The 17,948-nt window shown below is 38.7% G+C and overlaps 1 protein-coding gene across 1 annotated transcript in view; it reads right to left on the bottom strand.

Annotated features, from left to right (window-relative positions):
* Positions 1-359: 359 nt before the first annotated feature.
* LOC149454690 (hexokinase-2) overlaps positions 360-17,948 on the bottom strand; it is a 68,050-nt gene continuing 50,461 nt past the window's right edge. The window contains exons 11-18 of the mRNA XM_089687168.1: positions 17,678-17,826; positions 16,952-17,071; positions 13,597-13,692; positions 11,120-11,219; positions 9,033-9,216; positions 7,341-7,496; positions 5,378-5,611; positions 360-4,375 (exon numbers count right to left, since the gene is read on the bottom strand). Of these exons, the coding sequence (XP_089543294.1) occupies positions 4,231-4,375; positions 5,378-5,611; positions 7,341-7,496; positions 9,033-9,216; positions 11,120-11,219; positions 13,597-13,692; positions 16,952-17,071; positions 17,678-17,826 (1,184 nt within the window). The 3' untranslated portion in view covers positions 360-4,230. The remainder of the gene's footprint in view (positions 4,376-5,377; positions 5,612-7,340; positions 7,497-9,032; positions 9,217-11,119; positions 11,220-13,596; positions 13,693-16,951; positions 17,072-17,677; positions 17,827-17,948) is intronic.

The following is a 17,948-nucleotide window of genomic DNA, read 5'->3' on the forward strand; positions in this document are numbered from 1 at the left end:
GAAAGAGCAGGGGGTGAGGCCGAGCCGTGGCTCTCTATGTCTTGTGTCTTATGGGTGCATAGAGCAGGATTAAGGAGCGTTCAGGCTCCAGTGCCCCCATAGAAGGCAGCTTGCATTTGTGGGCACTGGTCAAGGGAGAGGAGCCAGGAGCACCAGTGGGGGACCTGAGAAGAGGGGGATCATGGCTGCTCTGTGCAAAACCACTGCACCCAGCAGGTACGTATAACATGTTCGTTATTTAAAAAAAAAAAAGATGAAACTTTAATATCACTTTCATTTAATTTCACTGTGGGAACTGGTCAGTTAAGCATTCTACAGAAACAGTTTTTTTGTCAAAATAATGACACATGTGGACGTGCTTCATGTTTCTAAAAAGCATTCAGCAGCTTTATTAAGTTACAGCTACAGAAAGCTAATAAAATAGCAAATATAAATAATACACAGCTTCTCTATTATTATATACATGAAAAAGGTGACTGTTATTTTTTTCTCAAACAATGATACAGTGCATTAATTATCAGTTTGTGGAACCATATGACTTGAAGTAAAGCTGCAACTTAAAGAGCAGGAGTCTCCAAGACACAGCGGAGACATTCATTTTGAGTGTCAAATCAGTATTCAGATTCATGGCTCTAATGCCTAAGGGCACAATGTGAAAAAAATCATCCCTGACATTAAAACACACCAGTTCACATTCCTATGTGTGAACAAACTAACTCAAGCCTATGGAACCAATACTTTATATATGTTGCAACCAAATGACAACTTCTTAGCCATATGGTGCCCAAGTGCCGAATTAAATAGGATTCAGTCAATTGTGTGTATTGAGGAGCCTGAAGGAACTCAAAAAATCACAATGCTGTCAAAGAGAAGCCCATTTAGCAAAAAACCTATAGGTGGCATCCTCCAGCTCTCAACATGGCTGCCTCCAAAGTGTATAAGGTGTGTCCAGAAAGCAATAAGAATATTTTTAAAATTCTATTATTGAAACAATTTGCCATTGAACATTGTATGTTTCAAAGTATGCACCTTGTGAGTGTACACAATGCTCCCAGTGATTTTTCCATTCTTCATAGCATCCCCTTGAACATAGAAACTTCATTCTCATTATATTCTGGAGACCCATCGTACACATAACAGATGCTCTTGAAGACCACATGTACCGATCATGTTACATCCCAAGGTAAGTGCAGGATGGAAGAACACAATTTATACAAATATATTTATGCAGAAATACTGTCTAAATCTACATTGTTGTATATTTAACAACAAATGTCAATTTATGTGCTTTACAGTTGCATAGCCATGCAGGCTCTGTGTAGAAATTTAGACTTGTGCTATTTACAGAATATATATACTGATCTCTTTGCATTTGATGGTTATGTAACAAGTTAACAAACAGTATTGTCATTTATTTGGAAGAGGCAACTGCTGAAAGAGCATACAAAGGGTTACAAGGTGCTCCACACCAGTAACTTTTCCTAACAAGTTAAAAACATACTACACAAGCGTAATATAAATTAACAATATAATATTAATAACAGCAATAATAAACTACAACTACTCTACAATGAACATTTATGTAAAACACACAAACAGGTCCTCGGGAGCTGCAGAGTTACACACCCAGAGAGATACCTTATTGCTCAATTTTATTGCCTATGCTTTAATTAGGGACAATCCTAAGAGCCATTATAGTCCCATGCCTACAATGTACAGTCCTCAAGTTTGGTAAAAGTTTTCAAGTGTCACAGGATATATTAACCTCATGTATAAAAAAATACTGGAAAGACAAAGTGGAGATGTGGCCCTATAAAAATGACAGGTGTAACTGGACTGGGAGTTGAGGGCATCACCTTCACTTTACTTTCCTCCAGGTTTTAAAAATGAGACCAAACAACCACCCATAAAATCACTCATAAACCTATATTCAAAATATATGCCAGCCTAATAATTTACAGGGGTAATTATATACAGTATATATATAAAAAAAATACTTGTCAATATTAAGGCAGTGTGTTGCCTGGGATAAATAAAATATATTCTTTTATTAGGGGACTTTATTGGATACAGATAGTAAATAAATTATTGATGTGTTTATTTTTAATTGCTAACTATGTGCCACATCAGTTACACAGTAAAGATTCTGTAAGCCATTACTAAATCCCAAGTTCACTCAGCAAATACGCTTCCTGCGAAGAGTTTTTTTCTCTAAATGTTTCCAGCAACAGAACTGACTACAAAAATGACGTGTAATAATCTGAAGCTCCACTTTTGAACCGTTCTCAGTGATTTCTCAATCTTTTTTTATATTATTCACCTACCTCTGTCCAAACAAATGTGTCAGGCCCCTAAAAAGATTCTCCTATCTTTGGCCATGTCATATAACAAAGGTGTCAAGCTGTCGGAATTACATAAAAGACTTTAGTTGTCTTTTATGTAATACATATATATATATATATATATATATATATATATACTAAATATATAATATTTTACGTAATTCTTAATGTAAAGCTTTGTAGACTGACAGCAGGACACGGAGTGTGCCTACTGCCCCAGTTTATAACCTGGTACAAAGCTAACAAGGAGAAATGTGAATGTGAATAGCATCAAGCACACCTATCCCTGAGAGATTGGGCTATACATTGTAACAAGTTAAAACTGGAGATTCAGAATCTTGCAAATGCCTATCCAGCTTTGTTTCTTGCACCTCTTGCTTTGTAATAACTGCAGCAAGCTCAAATGAATTGAAAAACCTCCATGTGACTGTATACTGGCATTCGCTAAGTGTGTTGCATGAGGAACATTTTTAAACTTTGCAAGTAGAAACTGAATAAGGCTCTATTGAAATGCCAAAACTGCTCATGTGGTATTTTTCCATTTGAATATACACATTAAATTTGGCATTTTTTAATTTAAAATATAAAATTATATTGTATAAATGTTAATTTTAGACATTTTATAGTGTGACTGCATCTTTAGTATAGATTATGCTTTCCCTTTTTTGTCTGTGTTTCCCTTTCTATGTGCTGACACCTGAAGAAGCAGACAATGGAGCTAAAGGGCACTAAATTCTTCACACTGTGCTACCAGAAATCTGTTTTTTATGAGAACAAAGTTCCTGTGTTCATCACTAGTATACTGCTGAAAACAAAGATGTGATGTTTTTATACAAAAAGCCGTGTCATAATTTCCAGGTCACCCATTTTTATCTCTATACTGTGAGATTGCTTGGCGGTAATGAAATCTGTCCTTGCGAGGACAAATTAATTAAAAGTACATTTTAACTTAGATTTCAATTAACACCAAGTAATAAAGGAACAATATGTTTCATAACATCTCCTACCAATTTGGTATAAAGGAGCACACTGTAATTTCTCCTTGCAAATTTTGTTTTGTAAATTAATTTCGAACTCCACTAAGAATTGCCAAAAAACGCTGTCACTCAATGACAACAATGTGCGGGGTTGACATTGGCACTATTATGTGTCTATAACCCCTATCTGGCATCTAGATTATCTGGATGTTAAAGACATCAAATAATTCAGAACAATGACAGCCATTCACAGGTTTTGACTAAATGTTACCAACCGGTGTGCATTAGTCTAGCCAATTTCAATTTCTCTAGTTGGGATCTAAAAAATTATCTTATTTGCTTATTGGTAAAACTAATTAAAACATTACTGTGCATTAAAACGAATACTGGTGAATCCAGCCATTGCTACCAGCAGTGATATATTATGAAGGCCATCCAACTTCATTTACCAGTTTAAGATTGGCCCACCTTTAGGGATTTTTAGGTTATTTTTGTGAAAATGGTATTATGTATGGCCATTATGCATAAGCAGATCTGTCACCCTATACAATAAAAAAATCTGACATTGTCTTTATCGCACTACAGTTTCTTGGGCCAGGAGTTTAAAGCAAAAACTGAATATTTCCCAACAACTAGCAGCAAAGCATGGAACTCAGTGTTCTGTAACACTGGATCGCCAATGCTATTTCCAATGATCTATCCTACAAAAATATATGACCTATTTACAATATAAATTTTACTGGTCAACTACATATTCCAAATCCTTGGTGGCATAGGTTGTGTCCAGGAATGTCACTGATGGCCCAGTCCAGTTGAGTCTATAGCATGTGATGGTATAACAAATTGTGGCGGTGTAAGGAGTCTGTAACATGTACAGGAATGCAATAGTTGAATCATAGGCCTCTCCTGCTCTAGCGTTGGCCTGCTTCCCGGATCCTGCATGCCACGGCTGTGATGAGTGCTGCTCCCTTTCCACTGCCATCTTCTGACTGCATAAAGGTCACCTGACACTTTGGAGACAGTTCTTTCACAGTTTGGTGCATGATGGAGGAAAAGCTGCAAAGAAATAAAAAAAAAGTATTACACTAATGAAGTGAGCTATAGAAAACACTACACATTTGTGGATGCACAAGTATGCTTCATAGAGACATTTATTTATTTATTTATTATAGGTACCTATATAGCGCCGTCAATTTACGCAGTGCTATACATATATATTGCATGTTCACATCAGTCCCTAACCCTCAAGGGTTGTACAATCTAAGGTCCCTAACTTACATTCATACACACACATACTAGGGACAATTTAGACAGGATCCAATTAACCTGCCAGAATGTCTTTGGAGTGCCTCTCTGCAATGCATTGACTTTCTGCTAACTTAGGGTAAATGCTTAGATATTTTAAAGTATATATCAATACACAAGCAGGAATGGAATTTATTAGACTGTTAATGCATAATTGTTTATTTAAAATTAACAACAGAGTCTGTGAGATAAACTGTGTCCAAGCAAGGGTACAACTATTGCCATAGCAGGCAATGCAACTCTTCTGGGGCCCAGAAACACAAGAAGAAACACAAGTAAAGCTGGATATCAAGTGATTTATGCAGGTGGCAAAAGCATTTGTTTAACTTGATTGTATATAGAGTTTGAAAAAATATATTTAACTGATATAAAAGCATTTAGTATTCTCTATTGCTAGAGGAATTAACTTGGGGAATAGAGAAGCAGGAAATACCATTGATTCAGTTGCCCATTATACATAGTTTTGGTCCTATGCAAAAGGATGGCAAGCTCTGTTGTTTAAAGGCTAATCATTTTTCCCTTTAAGACCTCCAGCTAAGACATACCATATATAGGTGTTAGGCATCACATGATGGTATTGTACCAGTGGCAGAATGGCTGGGCTGCTTGAAGCACATCTGGATCTTAGATGGTAGATCCAGACACATTTTTAGCTGTATATTTGACTAACAAGTCAACGCAGATAGGATAGGAAATGTTGAGAATCTACATTACTTGATTATTCAAATTTCTTGTAAGTTTCATAGGACTTACTGTGGGTGAAGCTTATAGAGAGTTCCATCCACTCCCACTGTGACCTTTAGGGTCTCCAGTCCACGGTTTTCCCTAATCTTGTCAACCACAGCGGCCACTCCAGCTCCACATAGCTGAGCACCTCTCCGGGCCACGACTGTGCACACCTCCTTCACAATGATACTGTCATCACACGTGCTGTCCAATCCAAGGTGCTGGAGAATGGAGCGTACCTGCAGCAATGCCAAGCGATCACTGGCAAGAGAAGACATAAACTAAGTATACAACTTTTAATCTTCTTAAAATAAACAGAATAATGTCTTATAAATCAATATGGCCCATATAAATTATGACAGTTTCGGATCTGCAAAGTTCTGCTTTGGATGAGGTAAAGAGCGGTCATGACACGAATCCCACTTTGTCCAATCAGAGAACGCCTTGTATTCTTAGAAAAAAATACAAGGCGTTCTGTGAATGACAGCAGTACCAAGAGAGCAACTCCCTGTGCACAGGCCCTGGACTTGGAAGTTTGCGGTGATCACTGTAGAAGTCAGTGATTGTTAGCTTCCACAGTTGGACCAATGTAGGTAGGCAATTGATATCATACATGGAATTCAGCATCAAGTCATAATTAAACTTTGCCCTTACTGTAGTTAAGCATTAGCTGCCCTCTGCCTTTGCTTAGCCCAACCTTTCTCAACCAGGGTGCCCAGGCACCCTGGGGTGCCTTGAGGTTTCTTCAGGGGTGACTTGGCAAAAGGTCTAAAAATTGTCCAAAACTTGTTATACAAGCCAGCGTGTGGAACAAGCCTGTCTTTTAGTTACACAAAGTCACAGGTTTCATTGTGCACCATTACAACCTTCTAGCCACTGAAATCCTAACAACCAATGACATCATCAGTTGATAAGGAGGATGTCACCTGTCTGCACAGAATCCTAGTTTGACCCTCCCCTGCCTCTCTCCATCAGTGCTGGGGGTCACATTAGCTCAGTGATGGAGAAAAACTGAGGGAGAAGAGAAACACTCAGTAACAGTGTGCAAAGGTGTATTTGCTTTGGAAGAATAAATCACTTCTAATGTTGGGTGTCCTACATGTGTGGATGTGTTATATAAAACCATTAGATTAGTTTTTCACATTTTATAATGGGGTTCTCTTTTAAAATTATAGACAGTCTTGAGGCACCCCATTTTAGAATGGGGTGCCTCAAGACTATCCATAATTTTAAAGGGTGCCTCAGGACTGTCCTTAATTTTAAAGAGTGCCTTGACTGAAAAAAGGTTGAGAAACACTGGCTTAGCCTATACTGCCCAATCACATTTCAGCACCTGACTGCTGACTGAGGGGATGGGGTATATTCCTGAAAGCAGCTGGGCTAAATCTAGACTTGAACAGAAGTGGAAGAAAATGTCCAGCCAAGGCCTAGGATCCAAGAGGGTTCCACAGGTTTATGCTTTTATAATGCTAACTATCAGGACCACAAGGTGTTTACATCTCAATAGTACTGTTTACTTAGAAAGTTAGGTCTAGTTCACTTTACGGAGGACTAAAGTAACATTCTGGAAACCTTTTTATTTTTTCTAAAGGTGCACGTGATGATACTCTTACAGGTGGGAGCTGGGCTACACTATGCACACGCACCTCGCATGTAGTGCATGGCTTCCACACCTACTGAAAAATGTGTACAGTTAAAATCTCTATTTTTATTAAAATGTTAGAAACAGGTTTTTATTAGGTTATTTCTGCTGGATGGCAAGGGTTGAGTGATTTAGAATATGGTTAATGCACGTTTGTTGATTTCCTCCGTCCACATGCAACAAACTTGCTAGCTTTATACATTTGTTAATATGTTATTCACTATGTTTTAGTTAAGGGAAAGAATGTATGTCAGTAGAAAAGGAAATGGAACTCTCATTATAGGATCATTCTACAATGTGGTGAAAGAGACAAAAAGTACTGAGTAAAATGTCTTCACATGCACTTACCTCTCAATCTGAGACAGAAATTTTGTTTCAAAGATGCCCCTTGTCTTGAGTCTTTCAGAGATCTTTCCACGGAACAGGAGTCCTCGTTTGGTAAAGTCTATCAAAATATTCCTGACTATCTCCCCAAGGTACATGCCACTGATCATCTTTTCAAACCTGAAATCAAAAGGAAATTTACTAATTGGGCTCTAACCTTCATTACCATCATGAAGAACAGTATGTCATGAAGAAGCATAGAGAAAAGTTAGTGTCTGTGTGGCCTATAAAAACCAATGCATTTATATTTGTTAAAAGAATATATAAACCCAGTATTTCATATTCCTGATATGTGCCTACTATACCATGTACTTTTATTTGCAAAAGCATCCTGTTCTCCTTGTATTTCTTCCTTTGTGTGAAATCCCTGGCGTTCCTGCCAGTTTCCTGCTAAAAACTGGCCACGCTAAGCAGGAGAGCTGTGTTGGAACTCACAAAAGGTATTTATAATGTTATATATACCCACATGGAAGAAAAATATATTTGAAATATATTTTAAAAGTATTCTTCCCAAATATATTGACATATATTTGAAATACTACAATTTTGTCCATATTCCCTATATTTCAAAATAGATTTCAATAAATATAAATTAAAAAAAAAAATATATATATATATATATATATACACACACACACACATATACAGTATATACTGCATGTTGAAATGCGTTTTTATTACAAAATATGTTAAAAATATTTTGAAAAATACATTTCAAATATACTGTATGTCTTTAAAAATACAAATCTACATGTTTGGAATGCATTTACAAATATATGTAAAAATATATGTTAAAATTACTTTTTTATATGTAAAAAAAAATCTGAAGAATATATTTAAAAAATATATATTTTAAAATATATTCTTCAAATTTTTTTTAACATATATTTTTACATATATTTATAAATGCATTCCAAAAATGTAGATTGGTATTTGTAAAGACATACAGTACATTTGAAATGTATTTTTAAAAATATTTTTCATACGTTTTGTAATAAAAACGCATTTCAACATTCAGTGTATGTATATATATATATATATATTGAAATATATGGAATATGGCCAAAATTGTACAATGTATGTCAATGTACATTGTATGTCAATGTACAATGTATGTCAATGTATTTGGGAAGAATTTTTTTTTTTTTTTAATTTCTTCCATATGGGTTTACTGTATGTATATACTGTATATATATATATATATATATATATATATATATATATATACTGTATAAAATATGTTTGCTCAGAAATACACTTTAGGTATTCACCATATACCGTGTAACAAAATTAGGATGACAAATACTCTAAATTTACAAATAGGTTTTAGACCAGTCCTGTAGGTTGGTATGTATTATGTTATGTTTGTGACATAAATCCTTTGTATCTGTCATGGTAGAACCAAATCAGCAGTAATGGCTTGCAGGAGACAAAGCTAAAGATAATAAGCCCAGTACAGAATTTTACTCTCTAATCCACCCACTCTGCAGACACAGATGACACATTATACATGCACACATGACACTTTGTCAAGGTAAAGCCAGGGCTGCGATCTCGAAAATTTCATACTGAATTTCTCAGTGTTTCCATGACAGCTAGATAGGGCTACATTTGTTTCTGTTGAATTTCGGTTACTGGTGTCAAAAGGAGACCTACCTCTGCTTTCCAGGGTTAAGAGACAGCTCATCCACTGCCGTGTCAAACTCTGTACGGAAATCTTCCAGACAATCATTATCACCAAATGCTCCCCACTCCATATTGATGCACATTCTACCTTCTCCTCCCTCCACCAGGTCCACATTCCTCATCTCTTCCATGTAACAGGCATTACTGCCAGTACCTGACATACACAAAGAAAAGAATGGTATTAATTGATATACTGATTACACATCAGTATTATAATTTTTTTCAGGAAAATAAATTATGCCCCTCCTATTAATCTCTATTACTGAGACTTGATTTTTGCAGGGAATAGCAGCCACAAGTTTGAAGAGACTCTGTCAACAATCTAAATTTGCAGATATTGCAGACAGAAAAATCAAGTATTTAAAATGCTTATTCAGAGTTTTTCCTGTCAATGAATGATTTGTTTATTTATATGCAATGCAACATTGAACTTGCTAGGAAGTGTGACTAGTTTAAAAGAGCCAGTTCCTTACCATAGTCCCCTCCCTCGTTATGCCTGTGCTGGCCCAGCATCTTAAAGCAGAACGAAATTTCCACTCTCATAAACTGCAGGTTCTTTATTGCAGAAGAGACTTTAGATGTCTCTTCTGAAATAAAATACACCTACCTGCCTGCTTGCTGTCTCCTCCGGCATGTAATTTGATTTGTGCATGCGCAGCTCAGTTTACATTACTGGCACAATCCCTGTGTTCTGGGATGACTAACTCCTGTACATGCACAGGACCGACATGATCCCATGCCAGCCAAAGAAGACTGCCACCCAGCAGAAGATGTCAATGCCGGTGAAGGATGGAGATTATTGAAAGAAAGGTAAGTTTAGCTCTGCTTTAACCTCCCTACATTATCTTTTATACAACTTTCAAGAAAATAACGAAGAGGAATATACTATAGAGAGTCACTTGTATGACAGTTCAGAGTCTGCTGGGGCTGCTGATGATATATCAAAGATGATGGCACCCAGCAGCAGTCTCAGGGCTTTTGGATGTCTACCCAAAGGAAGCTTTTACAATGCATAGCATATGTTATGCGAAAGTATTACCTTATTAAAAAGGTTTTTGTTGAATTGAATGGTCTGGTGACAGGGTCTGATTAAGTATCCTCCATAGGAAAGGATTGGTCTGGTGACAGGGTGTCATTAAGTATCCTCCATAGGAAAGGATTGGTCTGGTGACAGGGTCTGATTAAGTATCCTCCATAGGAAAGGATTGGTCTGGTGACAGGGTCTGATTAAGTATCCTCCATAGGAAAGGATTGGTCTGGTGACAGGGTGTCATTAAGTATCCTCCATAGGAAAGGATTGGTCTGGTGACAGGGTCTGATTAAGTATCCTCCATAGGAAAGGATTGGTCTGGTGACAGGGTCTCATTAAGTATCCTCCATAGGAAATTATTGGTCTGGTGACACGGTTTCATTAAGTACCCCCTATATGAAATTATTGGTCTGGTGACAGGTTCTCTTTAAGTATCCCTCATAGGAAATGATTGGTCTGGTGACAGGATCTTTTTAAGTATCCCCCATAGGAAATGACTGGTCTGGTGACAGGGTCTGATTAAGTATCCTCCATAGGAAATGATTGGTCTGGTGACACGGTTTCATTAAGTATCCCCTATAGGAAATGATTGGTCTGGTGATACGATTTCATTAAGTATTCCCTATAGGAAATGATTGGTCTGGTGACAGGGTCTCATTAAGTCTCTCCTATAGGAAAGGATTGGTCTGGTGACAGGGTCTCATTAAGTATCCCCTATAGGAAATGATTGGTCTGGTGACAGGGTCTCTTTAAGTATCCCCCATAGGAAATGATTGGTCTGGTAACAGGGTCTCTTTAGGTATTGCTCATAGTGCCCAGTTCTGTTGTTCTGCTTTATAAGGAGAATCGGACTTGAAGTCCATTTATATCAATCTGGAAATTATTAAAAAGACCTACAATATTGTAACTGATACAACTGTATGTGCTCACAGGAGCTTTTCCAGCAGAATAATTGGCTCTGTCTATTACATCCACAGTTCTTCTCCCAGATGGCCTTTATAATCATAAATGTAGATTTGCAACTTACCGACAATCAGTCCCATTTCACAGTATGGGTCTTCATAGCCACATGTCATCATGGTGCCTACTGTGTCGTTCACAACAGCTACTACATCCAAGTCAAACTCCTGTGGAGAGCAGAGTAAGACTTATGTAACAACTAGTGATGGATTTGAATGGGTACTCTCATTTTAAAATGACATTCTTTTAGTTAAAGGACCAATGAGGATATAATGCCAGTAAGTATAGAGAAATGTTGGTTATTAACTGAAGACATAGAGGCATTTGTAATGAAAATCTGCAGCTTTACTTTACTGTTTTAAACTTCAAGGGTTACAACACTTTCCCCTTGAAAAATGGAGCGATCCTTCAACTTTGTATACTCTAAAACACGTGTGTCAAACTTGTGTCCCTCCAGCTGTTGCCAAACTACAAGTCCCATGAGGCATTGCAAGATTGACAGTTACAACTACCAAAGGTAGAGGCATGATGGGACTTGTAGTTTCGCAACAGCTAGTGGGCCACCAGTTTGACACCCCTGCCCTAAAACATGCTGCCCACATTTAACATTCACACAGCTTGAATGTTGGATGAACACTTATTATAAAGTTTGTGTTTGCCAGCCAAACTTACATGCAAATAGTTTCAAGTCAGAACTAATGATAGGATCCTCACTGCTGTGCAATGCTAGACTAGTCACTAGCATCATTGCCTCATTATTAAGATAAATTACCAGTCACACAGGGAGTGCATTGTTTTCAGTGAGTTATCTTAATTAAAAGCTGGAAATACACATGGCAACTCTCAGCCACTGTGGAGAAGGTTTTTGCAGTTATGCTGAGAAGAAGGTTCCTTACTCTCTTTGTGGAAGCAGTAGTCTCTCTGTACAGGTCTGACTCACTAGGAGGCATGCAATCAGAAAATCTCATGTTCCTTGCTGATTGGAGACTTCTGGCTCTGGTGTGTATCCGACCCCCTGTGCTTCCACACAGTGAGCAAGAGACCTTCTCCGCAGCTTGGTTGCAGGGAATAGGCTTTTCTACTCGGTCTGTAGCTACTTTATAAAGTAATCAAACTGTAATACTTTGCATTTGAAATGTTTTAGCCTGTTTTAAGCTGAAAGTTAAGCTAGGCTTTAGCTAACTGGGTAACAAAAAAATGGTGCTGAGCAATTCCCAACCCATACTGGGCCTTTGCAGTGTTGGCCTTCCATATTGCTCAGGGTCTTACTCAGAAGAAGGATGGCAGAAGCCTTGGCCAGTACAGACCCCACCCTTCTTGTCCTTCATTCTGAAACAGATACCCACTGCTAGAGAGCATGAGAGCGTACGGAACAGGAAAACCCTGCCACAGGCTGTAAAGGCTTGTAAGTGCTCAGCAGTGCTTTGACGGGCACAAGTAGCCAAGATAATTTACCATTTTGCAGCATTCACAGCAATTGCTTCAGGGCAGAAAATTAGTTTAACATTACAATTATCCTTTAATTAATGTACAGCATGTCTTATCAGTAATGCAATGCAAACAGCAAAGGACATCAACCCATAGACAGTTAGATTTCTTTCATTCAACAGAATCCTCCATCCACACAAACAAGGTGGATGGAGGAATCAGCCCCACCGGGACATTGTACTCTAACAGCGAGGTCTGTCACTGTCAGAATTCATTGATCTGTGGCTGCAGCTGCTGATCGAGAAAAATTTTCCAGAAGTTGATCAAACAATTGACTTCTGTTGAGCAAGGACGGCGAAACACTGATTGAAATTTGTCTAGTTCCTGCTGAACTGGCCAAATTTCATTCAGTCTGTGGCCAGTTTATATTTTAGGTTACTCTAGTGAGACAAGTGACAGATGATTCCTGATTTCTCACTATGGCTGATGCCTTCTGCTTATGAAATAAGCTTTGTCTAAATGTACAAAATATAAGTGAAGACCCTCGGCAACCAGATTGCAGGAAGCACTCAGGGGCCATGGAGCACGGAGTAGAGCTGGCCAGAAGTGTCATCAGCACTGGGGATCAAACTTGGGAGTGGCCACACATTTTGGGGGCACCCAGGAGCATGACAAATGAGCTGGGCGGCCCTGAAATCCCTGTTTGGCCCCCAGTGCTGAAGTCACTTCTAGCTGGCTCTGCGCTCCATGGCCCCTGATCGCTTCCTGGTTTCCGAGGCTCTTCAGCCAATCCGACCAGCGGTGGTGACCTTTACCTTCTGGACTGTACTGATTGATCCTAGGTGCAGTGTATGACATACAGTATTTGTGACATGCACCTATTTTCACTGCCAGATATCAGTTGCCACTTTGTTTTTATACACTTTGAATATAGGTGAACACCAGAGGTTGCTAATCTGAGTGTAGTAATGTACATAGTGATCTCTTCAGTCTCTGATAAGCTGCAACAAGTGTATTAGCCTCTTGTGACTATTATCTTATTGACCATTTTAAACTACAAAGCTAACCATTTATTTGCATGTTCCTTAATGGGTGTGCAAAATAGTTTGTACTCACTTCTCTTCTGTGGATAGCTTCTTTCAAGAGATTCACAACATCTTCTCCTTCACAGCCAGATGCCTTGAAACCTTTTGTCCACTTCAAAAGAATGCCCTGTGGATAAAGAGTTGAGGTAAGAATGACAGTGGCATATATTCTTGTTAATTATTGTGTATTTAATAATAAATGTTCTCTGTGGGCTGCCTTGATGAAAGCCTGTTGATCAGCAAATCTCTGTGAATGTAAAAGCAGTCCAGAGGCTGTAGAAGTGATAGACGTTGCTCTGACTTTATCACATTTGGAAACTGACTGAATGTGATTTATTTCTAAGCCAAGATACTTGCTGTATCAAAAAAAGCTGGGCAACTTTTATCAGTCCTCCAGAAGCCCAAAACTGTTCTTCATCCATGGAGAACAGATGGTTGGCAGAGGTCTAGACAAGGTGACCACACCGCTCAGAACTGGTTTGTAGCTTGAGTGGTTTTCCACTTTATAGCAAAAGCTGGTAATGCCTTTAATTGGTATAGATTTTAATTCCGTATAAAATGCCCGGGTATTTTTATGTGTGTGCAGTGAGAGTTGAGGAAGGAAAAGGTAGAGGGCGACCAGATGGTCTCTTGCCTCCTAACTCTAAAACCCCCAAATGTTCATGGGATACAGCAAGTATTCTGTTCTGCTCATTTTACAAGTTGGAAATCAAGAGCCAGCATGTATCATTAGGTATTACCAATCCTTTAAAAAGCATTCCTTTAGAGTTGTGAAGAGACAAGGGTTGGGGGGCAAGAGATGTTGAGAATGTTGCCTGTTAGCAGTCTAGCCGTATTCTCTCACATGACAGTCTAATGTCGAACTCCTGTAAAATGCATCTATCTCTACTATGGCAGACTGACAATCTTTTATTATAGAAGTAGCAGTAAAAGAGGATATCATAAAGGTTTGTAGGTATAAACTCTACAGTTTAGATAGGGTTTGTAAATCTGTTCAGCCTCTTTCAAGATCTAGACACCTCTGCCATGCCACACAGCACAGAGATGCTGGGGCATTACCTGTCTCCTCTGCAGTTAGGCAACACAACTTGTTCATTAGCCTATCCCAGCCCATGGATAATCAAGAAGCAAAATCACACGGATAAGGCCATACTTTCGCTCTCCCCTTTTGTAAGCATGTTCAGATAAAGAGAGCTGGGCATACACTAGGAGATTTTCAAACAAATGTTCATGCGAAAATTTTTAGTACATTCAATGATTTGATGGATGTCGATTTAAAGTACAATCTAGTTTGATTTTAATACTAGAATTTGAAATGAATGGACTTTTCCAAACGAAAATCCCACACACTTAGAAATTTGTTAATTCGAGAAAAAAAAAATTCATCCTGCTCCTTCAAAATTTCCTATCACTACGGCTGAAAAAAAATGTTGATTTGACCACATTAATGAGTAGAAAATAGAACGAACATGCTTAAAAGAGAAGCAGGGGTCTTAAAATAAACATTTATACTCACCTAGGTGGACCAATGTTGCATCTTTCTCCCACTTCCTCTAGAATGAGAACTGAGCGATCAAAGACCACTGATCATTCCGTTCTTGTTCTTTAATAAGCTGGTGACAATCAGTCACCGGCTCTCTGTTCTGCCCCTCCAGACCTCACTGGAGCACCGGATTGTAGGGGGACGGGAGCGGCTGGCTCAAGCTCCCATCGGTTCTGAGAGACAGCTGCCGGTCCAGGCATCTAGGTGAATCACAACATTAAAGTGGGATCTCTCCAGAGTCTGGGCAGGCTGAGTGACATCAGCTGACAGCGGGCTAATGTCTGCTGTATAATAATATGGGTCACAGGAGTGTAGAATGAAGTGTGCTCCTGTGACCTACAGGAGATGCAGGGCCAAAAGAGCTTTGGCCCTACTTCTTTAAAATGAAAAACGTTGAATACACTTCTATTAGTGCCAGTGGCCTGCTTAACAGCACTGTACAAAGCAATGGAGCCGGGACGCCTCAGAATGCTGCCCCTCCCTCTCCCAGTATGAGAGATGCTATTCAGAAGATTAACAAAGGCTGAAATTAAGATGTTTCATTAGTTTTTAATGACTGCATACATTGAATAAATTGCATACTTTTATATCTGCTTGTTCGGCTTTAATAATGCATACGGTTTTTTTGTTCTATTGGTAACTGCATGGTGGTTTATGCAATGCAAAACCACCATGCATGTTCACCGTTTATTATATTGGTTGCTCCGATCATTTTATTAGTTGTTGTGGGAATTGTAGAAAACATATATTATTATTATTATACAGGATTTATATAGCGCCAACAGTTTGCTCAGCACTTTACAATATAATGGGAGACAATACAGTTCAATACAAGAGGGATAGGAGGGCCCTGCTCCTTGGAGCTTACAATCTATATATGCAGTGAATTTCTTTCTGTATGCTTATATGGACTAAACCATTACAGTCTTTTCTCCACTCAAAGCTCCACATGCACACTGGACGTTTTTACAGCTGCGGTTTTTGGCTTTTGCCGCTTTTTTCTACAGCCAGTAAACTCTAAAGCATCTTATTCTATGTGTCCATGCACACATAGACTGTAATCAATGTTTTTTGGCAGGGACATTTTTGGGCTGGAAAAAAACTCAGAACTAGTGGGTTTCTAGAAGAGTTTTTTAGCTGTAAAAACGCTCTAATGCTGAAAAATGTGGTAAACGCCGCAAACCGGCGTTTTTGGACTTTTTTTGATTAAAAAAAATATTTTTTTTGGTAAGAAAACGCTAAAAACTGCAAACGCGGAAAAACTTGGGAAAACTCTGCTAAACACGGCAAAACGCCGCTAAATGCTAATGCAAAAACGCTAAAAAACACTGAAAAACGTTTTTAATTTGATTCCAACAGCTAATGTTACCAGCATTATAAAAACGCCCCGTGTGCATGGAGCCTAATACATTTTTTTATGTCTGTGGGCTGAACAAAAGAAAATCTACCATATTCTTCTATTTATACAGTGTGGATGGATGAGTCTCCCACTGCAGCTATTGTATTTTGACAGCCAGTCTCAGCCTGAACATACCTGAACAGTGGCTGCATCTGCCCGGATGCAGTCACTGTTCAGCCAACAATTTTTCACCCAGGTCCTTTGATCTCTCAGTTGAAGAATGTTGGGCAGGAAGGGGTCACCAGGGTCACCCAGTAAATGGGATTTGGACAGTTCATCAGGAACTGTGGAGTGAATTAGATGGACCAGAGTAACTACTGTATGTAACCATCTGGTTACAACCACCTTAACCTTTTTGCTGTTGATATCTTAAAGAAGACCCAATGAATGAATAAAGGTGCATGTTTATATGATAGAGAATAATGCTGAATTATTGATAGTTACCGCGTCTAGGCTGTTCTGGTGGCAAGGAAAAGAGAAGGTGAACCCAAGTGGTAGGGACACTCCTTTCATGCCCATATATTCCAGGAAGTCGGCAATGCAGTGCACAATGTGATCGAACAGCTGTAAAAGAATTTCAGGATTGTCACTGTGATATCATAAGGTCTGAAAGTATTATTATACACACTTCTAAAACAATGCTACTACTGTCAGGAATCATCTATAGCTAATCAATTAAATCAGCCAGCAGGCTGATTAAAAAAAAGAACCCAGCCACAAAGGTGAGGTAGATAGAGGAATCTTTCCCACTGTGCCATTGTATTCTGACAACGGGACTCCTCCGCAGTCAGAATACACCGATCAACAACTGCAGTTGCTGATCATCAAAAGTTTTTCAATATTCTCATTCAACAGAAGTCGATTGTTACATCAACTTCTGTTGAGTGGGAAAGGCCATAAATTGATCAAAATTTGGCTTGTCCCTGCTGAACTGGCCCATTTTCGATTCATCTAAGGTCAGCTTGAGCTCTGCTGTACTTGGGATTACAAGAGGCCGATACCGGGACAAATTCTGGTTGCATTAAAAAGGACTTTTAATGAAGTCCCAATGAATACAGAGCTGCATTAATTTGAGTCTTTTATATCTGTTCAGCTTTAAATTCATTTGAACAAATTTTCAACCAAGCACAGAGGTGGCCAGACCCCACCATATATATATATAAATCTCACCTCTTCTCCGGTCCCCTGCATGACATCCTGGGGAATGGTGTAGATCTTGTTGTGCATTTCCACTCCGCGTCTCATTCCATTCCGAACACGCACCAGGAGTACCCGGAAATTAGTGCCCCCGAGATCCAATGCCAGGAAGTCACCCCGCTCTGGACCAAAATGGAATATAGTATCATTATATCTCGCATGCCACATTGCCTCTTGTACTACTGTGTATTGAGCAATTTATGTGAATTTATGATAAAGAACAAGCCTAAAATACTGATTCACT

This window comes from Staurois parvus, unplaced genomic scaffold (assembly GCF_062004578.1).
Source record: "Staurois parvus isolate SC_StPar_1 unplaced genomic scaffold, SC_StPar_1.0 ptg000420l, whole genome shotgun sequence".
Classification (NCBI taxonomy): domain Eukaryota; kingdom Metazoa; phylum Chordata; class Amphibia; order Anura; family Ranidae; genus Staurois; species Staurois parvus.